A 9508-nucleotide genomic window follows, 5' to 3' on the forward strand; every position below is an offset into this window, starting at 1 on the left:
GGGGCGGTGGGGCGGTCTAGTGGTAAAAGCGTTGGCTCAGCACGCCGAAGACCCGGGTTCGAATCCCCACATGGGTACAATGCGTGAAGCCCATTTCTGGTGTCCCCCGCCGTGATGTTGCTGGAATATTGCTAAAAGCGGCGTAAAAACCAAACTCAGTCAGTCAGTCAGGTGGTCATCGTATCCCAATTGCGTGGATCGATATTCATGCTGTTGATCACTGGATTCCGATCCAGACTCGATTATTTACAAACCGCCGCCATATAGCTAGAATATTGCTGAGAGGGCGTAAAACTAAACTCACTCACTAACTCTTGTTCAAGAAAAAGTCTGAAGATATTTTAGAAGGACATCAAAAGCCTGTAACCTGTAGTTGTAATTGTTGGTATCCAAATAAAATGTGTAAACCACAGATTCGACTCGATTATTTACAGAATGCCGCCTTATAGTTGGAATATTGCTGAGTCACCGAGTGAGTTCAGTTTTACGCTACGTAAAACTGAACTCACTCACTCATATCAGAATTATAACATGTCTCTATTGATGTCACACAGTCCTGACACCGGAGTCCAAACATACCAAACATTAACTAACACAGGATGAACAAAGTCAGGTAGTCCTCTCACGCACAATCCAAATACCTGTCATAGACCATAAACACACTCATACCACCGCCATGCTCTCACTCCGTCTAATAGCGCGCAAGGTATCTCCCTTTTTCAAATGATACGATGGAAATAGTAAATAAATATATAAAATCAAGTATGGGTTATATATTTATTTTCTTACAACAACTGCGATACATGTGACCAAAAGGTATATGTATATACATATATATGTTGTGTTTTACAATGTAAAGTTATCAAAGGCTTCCCAAGACAAGAATGCACACAGGCACAGCAAGTGGAGTCCTCTATTTACGGTGTTGACGATGGGAACGTCGTCGTGTACGTATCAGCTTAACGTCTGTCGTAAAGTGTGCTGATAGAGTATGTGATGTATTAACAGGAAACAAAATCTGTGCACTTAAAGATGTGATGTATCAACAGGATACAACCTTGTATGCTGAAAGTATTGTGTACAGTGAAGTACTGTACTAGAACCATTTACAGTTGGCGGTGAAGTGTATCAACATGAAATCCTTTAGAGTCTTATTTTTAGTTTCTAATATAGGAGATAAGAATAATATGCTAACAGTAAAAGTGGGGTTTCTGATAAAAGTAAGCTCAGTAACAATATGTACACGGTCTCTGACATATATGTACGGTTTCGCTGCCGATCCGTTGCAGATTATTTTCTGTGACTGCCAACGTGCGAGACTTCCACCTTCTGTGACACGCCATACTTAAAACCGAGAGAGCCTCCGACTGGCCAAAACACCGCTCTGCCATCTGTGTGAACGCTGAGGGGGTCGCTGTCATTGTAAGAGTAGCCATATTCCTCAAACACATCCTTAACAATTTGTCCAATTAAATTCTCAACGGTCATCAAGAAAGCCCCAGTTTTCATGTTGCTGATTTTGATCTTGACACGACCGCTGAACACTACGAGTGCAGTAAATGAGCAGTTAAAGGTCTCTTGGTTGATTTGTAGCGTGGCAACTGTTCGAGACGACCGAGGAACCCGTATGAGGGAATTTGCACTCCACGTCATAGAGTGTTTTACTGAATTTTTGTTCTCAGTTTCCACGTCAACCTCGTTTCCAAAACCAGAAGTGACATTTGTAACTTCCGGTGGAACGGGAATGGTAATGCCATTCTTCACACCTCTGGTGAATCCGTTCGTCAAGGCTGTCGTTGAGGTTGCCTCTGTGGTCCGCTGAGTGGTGAAGTTGTGTTCCTGTGTTTCCATGGTGTTGTTGGTGTAGTCGGACTTGAACACCATCGTTGACTGGGATGGCGAAGGACCCTGTTTTTCCCCATAACAGACGTCTCTCGTTTCGAAGTGGACGCTGTCCCAGATGACCTTGAACCCAAGGTCTTTTTTGGTCATTGAGTCACTGGCCGTGCGTGAGTACTGTCTCCAAGCCCACTCCTTCAGTTCATTGTCCAGCTCTACAACTGGAGGTGGCTCCACTGATGGCTCGTCTGGGGTGGATTCGGATGCTCCCATTCTGTGTCTTCTATGGCTGAAAAAGGAAGAGAGTTGAAACAATCAAAACCTTGACCATAGAACCAATGTCTGTCAGTCGATGCTCTTCGTGAAATGTGGAATAACACGTCATGTTTAGGACTCAGATTTTAAGGAGTGAAAAATGAACAGCAACTTGAACAAATTAGTAGCACTCTGTACCTGGACACACAGACAACCCAAAACTTTACCGTTATGCGGATATTGGAGCTGTAACGTGTCGCAACAAAGGTCTAAATTGGGGATCGGGTGGTCACCCTGTTTTCATCACATTTGTTAACCTCCCTACTGCATCATCACCGAACTGAAACAGATTCCAATAATGTACAGCTTCATCTGCCACTTAAAGAATACACACTCACCTCTTCCCGCACACACACACGCACACACACACACACACACTCACCTCTTCCCGCACTCACACACACACACACACACACTCACCTCTTCCCGCACACACACACGCACACACACACACACGCACACACCTTTTCCCCTTTTGATATACCAGCATGAAACTACAGTGTTTTGGTTCGACGTTGACAGTGTTGACAGACTGTAACTACCGTCGGCATTAATTGGAAAAGTATCGCATCACTTTGGCTGACACAAACACCACGTCCGTCTATTCGTGAGAACACGGTGTTCGGCGTGCCAGGCTGACACTTTACCCACTGGGCTATTGGACCGTTCTCAATACTTGTGGCTTGCACAAACAATGGACGACGTGTGTCATTTATGCAGTAATGAGTAGATTTTGTAAATACTGACTTTAGTCAAGGTATTTGTGGCGCTGTTGGTTTCAGTGAAAATATATGGCGCATAAGCTTTGTGGCTCTTGCCCTAGAAAATATGAAATTACGAAATAGAACAGAATTCTACTTACATCGGTATGCGTCTCACTCAAGGTCGCTCTGTGTGAAAAGTGATATTAGTTGAACATACCTACATCACTTATAGCAGATTACGTGCTGAGGTTAATCCCAGTATCTATTTATAGCCGTGACCACGTAACACGTGTCGCTATTTTTTACTTTCAATACAATAAATGGATAAATAGATTGAAGAATAATTACATCATGGCGACAAGTGACTGTGCACGTGTGTTCACTCGGTTAAGACTGTACATGAAAGTGCCGCCGAAACGGCCTAGTGATTGGCATGTTTCCTAGTTACTGTTCCTAGTTACTGTTTTGTGTGTGTTCATCTGCATCTGCAGGATACTAGAACACCCCATGTGGATATGTATTCGTATGTTTAAAGCTGCATTCTTGAACAGATCTTACAGACAAATCCTTATAGATCAAAACAATGCCCACTCACTCGGTATAAACATCATTGACAACACACATACCGCACACTGACAACACCCACACCACACTGACCACACCACACACACCCCACACTGTGCACACCACACACAGTCACACTTACCACACCAAACACACTCCACACTGACCACACCCACCCACCCCACACTGACCACACACCACACTGACCACACACACCCCACACTGGTCACACACACACCACACTGGTCACACACACCACACTGACCACACACACACACCACACACTGGTCACACACACACACCACAATGACCACATACACACACACTGACCACACACAAACCCCACACTGAGAACAAACATCTCCACACTGACCACACACACCCCCCCCCACACTGAATACATACACCAAACACACTGACCACACACACACACACACCACATTGACCGCTTACAAACCCTACACTGACCACACAAAAACCCCACACTGATCACACACACCGCACACTGACCACACACACACCACACACACTGAATACATACACCAAACACACTGGCCACACAACACACCACACTGACAACATACACACACATTGACCACACACAACACACTTACCACATACACACACACTAACCATACACAAAAACCACTGACCACACACAAACACCACACTGATCACACACACCACACTGACCACACCCACCAACCCAACACTGACAACACTGACACACCACACCCACACTGACCCCACACCCCCATACACCACACCACACTGACCCCCACCCCACACCACACTGTTTCACCCCCACAACCCCATCCTGAAACTGACCACATACACACACACACAAACCACGCTGACCACACACACCCCACACTGTTCACACACCCCCACACTGGTCACACACCACACTGACAACATACACACACTGACCACACACACACACACACACCACACCACACTGAATACATACACCAAACACACTGACTACACACACACACACACCACATTGACTGCTTACAAACCCCACGCTGACCACACGCAAACCCCACACTGGTCACACACACCGCACACTGACCACACATACATCCCCACACTGACCACACACACACACCATATTGAATACATACACCAAACACACTGACCACACGCACACACCACACTTACCATACCCACCACACTGACCACACACACACACACCACTAACCACACACACCACACTGACCACACGCCACTGACCACACACAAACCCCACACTGATCACACACACACACACTGACCCCCACCCCCACACCACACTGACCCCCAACCCCCATCCCCAAACTGACCACATACACACACACACAAACCACGCTGACCACACACACACACCCCCACACTGTTCACACACCCACACACTGGTCACACACCACACTGACCACATACACACACTGACCACACACACACACACACACACCACACCACACTGAATACATACACCAAACACACTGACTACACACACACACACACCACATTGACTGCTTACAAACCCCACGCAAACCCCACACTGGTCACACACACCGAACACTGACCACACACACATCCACCCACTGACCACACACACACCCCATATTGAATACATACACCAAACACACTGACCACACGCACACACCACACTGACCACATACACACACACTGACTACACACAAACCACTTACCACACCTACCACACTGACCACACACACACACCACTGACCACACACACCACACTGACCACACGCCACTGACCACACACCAACCACACACAAACCCCACACTGATCACACACACCACACTGACCACACACACACCATATAGAGCGCACACACCGCACACTTATCACACACAAAACCAACACTGATCATGCAAACCCCACACTGATCACACACACACACACACTACACACTGAATACGTACACCCAACACACTGGCCACACAACACACCACACTGACCACATACACACACGCCGACCACACACACACCCCAACACACACACACACACACACACACACACACTGACCACACACCCACACACCACATTGACTGCACACAAACCCCACACTGACCATACACAAACCCCACTCTGATCACACACACCGTACACTGACAACACAGATATCCCCACACTGACCAACCCCCACACACACACACACACACACACACACACATGAATATACATACACCAAACACACTGGCCACACAACACACCCCACACTGCCCACGTCCAGACACCACGCACTGTCCTCACACACTACACTGAATGCACACTCAAAACACATCTAAGACTGACCACACACACACCACTCTGAATACACACACACACACCACTCTGAATACACACACACCACTAAAAACACACACACCCAACACTGAATAGACACACCCCACACACTGGCCACACCACACACAAACCAAACACTGAATGCACACACACGCACACACATACACACACGCCACATACACCACATATACCACATATCGACCGCACACTGCGCGCGCACGTACACACACACCACTGAATACTAACACTGACACACACAGACTGGGTTTTTTTCAAATTGAAAGATACGTCAGATGTTCATCAATGGAGACATATTCAATACACATGAAAAAAAACATAAAATATCTTTGAGATGACCCCTTGTGCCTGTGGTCAGCATATGCATTTCATGCCAGGTGACTTAACGGTCCGTCGTCATACCTGGCTGAGCAACCTAATTGCCATCTACAGTCTGATCTATTGTTTTCCGCAGCTACTGGTAATTGTTTGCCGGATTTTACGAGTAAACATGCTTTTCTGGATACCCTATTACTCATCCTACTAAACGCCCAGTTAGGCCGATGAGGGTTCTTTCGACATATTACGCTATTCGCAGCTGTCTAAACTTTAGGGATACAGTGTAACAGTCTAAAAACAGTTTTTTCTATTTCCGACAGTACTTTAGTTCTAATTAACAGAGTTAATAAAATAACCATAGACCTGTGACCTTCTTTTGAATATATGTTTGCCAGAAACCCCAAATCCATGGGATATGCCGGCGTGGTTCTCCGTCATCTGCTGAAGACTGCCATTGTTGACTGCGTGTCCACGTATCGTATAGTCGTCCGTCTATTCCCACGGGGAGCAGGAAACCAATTCATGCTAAAGCTGAACCTCGTTTTACTGGTCGGTATTCTATTAACCTATGCCCCGGATTAACAAGTGTCCGTCTTAACGCGTTCATATGTCCGCATTATTGAGTTGTGTTATGTTACATGATACTGTAATTAACATATGTATTATAAATGATTAATTGAGGCACTTTCAAATCACAATCAACATGTACCTGTTTCGATTTTGTTTGTAATGTCAATTACTCGATTAACTGTTCCAGACTCGATCATTGTCTGACCGCCGTCAAATATAATGAATATCGATGGGGCGGCATTAAACAACAATCAGTGCCGATAAAACGCAGTTGGGATGGCTACAACAGCTGATCTACACCATACAGGTATAATGACATACATAACCCACATTGACTGGTTATAAATAGAGCCACCTCATTGTAACGGTGATTGTGGGAAAACCGGCCATTACACCACCTGTTGTGAAAGAGGCCACACCCACTACACGCCCACTACATTGGTTCGTTGAATATTCTTTGATGAAAAGTATGCGACATTTCTGGGAATTCCAAAACCTTCAGTGTCTTCATGGCTGTCATTGGATGGAAGCTAAGAACATAATCTGTGGCACCTTGACTCAAGGTTAATTTTTAAATTATGCCGAGAGTATAAATACGGCGAATGTCTTCAGTGTTTAACAGTTGTTTGGATCAGGTCCTGGGTATATTCTACAGACCTATTCTATATACTGTATATTTTAATTGTTCACAGAACTAAGGTAAGTGCCATTTGCTTGGTTGTTTAAAGTAGATTGTTTAACAACAATGTGCGAATCGTGGTAAAACATCCCTGAGTGTTGCATACAGCCACGATCTGTCTATATCGGCTTGGTAATAATATATGTCTGACTGACTGAGTTTAGTTTTACGCCGCTTTTATATAATATATGTACTATTAATGTAATGTTATCGTTTCAATGTACATGCAAGTGCGCCTCACATCTTCGGGGGATCGTATGTTACTGACCGATGAATTATATTGTCATCGACTAGTATTTCGGTTTGACGTAAGATATTCAAGCTATGCTTACCAATTTCACTTGCAATTAATCTGTTGGTACTTTTTAAGATTTTAGCTCCATGCTTACAGCACGCAATAACGAGACTATGTGTCCGTGTTCACTTATTGATTTGACTTCAATAGTTTTCGCTCATTAGGACCAAGGCTGTAACTCACTGTGTCTCCCCATCAGCCCCGCCCAGCCAATCTCGACACTCGCCCATAGTCCCGCCCAGCAAATCTCGACACTCGACCATAGTCCCGCCCAGCAAATCTCGACACTCGCCCATAGTCCCGCCAAGCAAATCTCGACTCTCGCCCATAGTCCCGCCAAGCAAATCTCGACACTCGCCCATAGTCCCGCCAAGCAAATCTCGACACTCGCCCATAGTCCCGCCCAGCAAATCTCGACACTCGCCCATAGTCCCGCCCAGCAAATCTCGACACTCGCCCATAGTCCCGCCCAGCAAATCTCGACACTCGCCCATAGTCCCGCCCAGCAAATCTCGACACTCGCCCATAGTCCCGCCCAGCAAATCTCGACTCTCGCCCATAGTCCCGCCAAGCAAATCTCGACGCTCGCTCATAGTCCCGCCCAGCAAATCTCGACACTCGCCCAAAGTCCCGCCCAGCAAATCTCGACACTCGCCCATTGTCCCGCCCAGCCAATCTCGACACTCGCCCATAGTCCCGCCCAGCAAATCTCGGCACTCGCTCATAGTCCCGCCCAGCAAATCTCGACACTCGCCCATAGTCCCGCCCAGCAAATCTCGTCGTACGCCCATAGTCCCGCCCAGCAAATCTCGTCACTCGCCCATAGCCCCGCCCAGCAAATCTCGTCACTCGCCCGTAGCCCCGCCCAGCGGGATTACATGGTTCTGCACAGTTGTTCTAAACACCCAGAATGATGCCATGTTAACGACGTCATGTTTGTTTCAGATACAGGATGGGGATGACTGACTTAGACCTTGTTATCAGAGACTGGGCTGAGCGACAGGCTCGGGTAGTGGGCAACACTTCTCAAAACATCTCAATGGAGATAGACTGGAGCAAGGTGAGGCAGTCCACTGCCAACACAACCTTTACCCCTTCCGGCCAGCTGCACGGTGCTAGATCTCAGGTCATCTTCACCTCCAACTACGACAACAACACCGACGAAGTGCAGAATCACACGTTCCAGATGGACCGATCAACTGAAGCCACAGTCAAGACGTTCGTCACAAAGGGCTTTCTCCAAGAACGGAAACGTCGGCATCAACATTGACGTGCCTCCGTCAGTCTCTGGGATGACGGGCGGCTTTGGGAGCGACATCGTGGTGGCGAGTGAGGACGAGAACACGGTGAAGCATGCCGTCTCGTGGGGGTTGAACTCCACAGTAAAGGCTCAGCCCAACAAGAGGACCGTTGCTGAACTGAAGATCACGGAGACTGACTATAACTGTACTTTTGAGGCAGAGGTTCACATCCGCGGTCGCGTCATCGTCAGGGTCAGCAATGGCGGCTCCACTCAGGTGGTCGAGGGCGACATTGCAACTATACTGGGTGATAACCTCAAGGCTGCCGCGCGCAACGATGGCCTGATGTCCATTCAGGGCAGGAAGGTCAGCTGGAAGGTGAAGGGTGGACTTCGCTTCCGGTTCGGGGTATCCCAGGACGTCAACGTGAAGAGCGAGAAGCTGCCAAGTCAGTAGCCGTATTGGGACTTTGTCAGTTCAAACAACTAATATTATACCTGCCACGTGTGAAGACAAATGTCGTGTATGTTTATAAACGAAGGCGTCACACATGCCGCTCAATGGACATAATGTAAAGCAGTTACCATATATGACTTGCCATGCCCTGAGTACAAACAGTTTGTTTTTGTAGTTAAACAGAATTATGATCACTCAATAAACAATAGCAT

General features: G+C 46.9%; 3 protein-coding genes across 3 annotated transcripts; 1 reads left to right on the top strand and 2 right to left on the bottom strand.

Annotated features, from left to right (window-relative positions):
- Nucleotides 1–763: 763 nt before the first annotated feature.
- On the bottom strand, nucleotides 764–2311 carry LOC124281277. Its single transcript, XM_046717310.1, has 2 exons — nucleotides 2293–2311; nucleotides 764–2128 (listed from the first exon to the last, which is right to left on the bottom strand). Exon 2 carries the CDS (start codon nucleotides 2110–2112, stop codon nucleotides 1291–1293), a length of 822 nt encoding a protein of 273 aa, XP_046573266.1. The 5' UTR covers nucleotides 2113–2128; nucleotides 2293–2311; the 3' UTR covers nucleotides 764–1290.
- A 4855-nt stretch (nucleotides 2312–7166) lies between these two features.
- On the top strand, nucleotides 7167–9508 carry LOC124281278. The gene is made up of 2 exons (XM_046717311.1): nucleotides 7167–7324; nucleotides 8545–9508. The coding sequence occupies exon 2, from the start codon at nucleotides 8892–8894 to the stop codon at nucleotides 9294–9296; it is 405 nt and encodes a 134-aa protein (XP_046573267.1). The 5' UTR covers nucleotides 7167–7324; nucleotides 8545–8891; the 3' UTR covers nucleotides 9297–9508.
- Nucleotides 7779–8390, bottom strand: LOC124281254 (late embryogenesis abundant protein 17-like). Its single transcript, XM_046717282.1, has one exon. It carries the CDS (start codon nucleotides 8388–8390, stop codon nucleotides 7779–7781), a length of 612 nt encoding a protein of 203 aa, XP_046573238.1.

This window comes from Haliotis rubra, unplaced genomic scaffold, assembly GCF_003918875.1.
Source record: "Haliotis rubra isolate DU_JTF1 unplaced genomic scaffold, ASM391887v1 Scf281, whole genome shotgun sequence".
Lineage (NCBI taxonomy): Eukaryota > Metazoa > Mollusca > Gastropoda > Lepetellida > Haliotidae > Haliotis > Haliotis rubra.

Coding starts and splice junctions, on each gene's coding strand:
- LOC124281254 (XM_046717282.1), bottom strand. CDS start 8,390: ATGGGCGTACGACGAGATTTGCTGGGCGGGACTATGGGCGAGTGTCGA.
- LOC124281277 (XM_046717310.1), bottom strand. CDS start 2,112: ATGGGAGCATCCGAATCCACCCCAGACGAGCCATCAGTGGAGCCACCT.
- LOC124281278 (XM_046717311.1), top strand. CDS start 8,892: ATGACGGGCGGCTTTGGGAGCGACATCGTGGTGGCGAGTGAGGACGAG.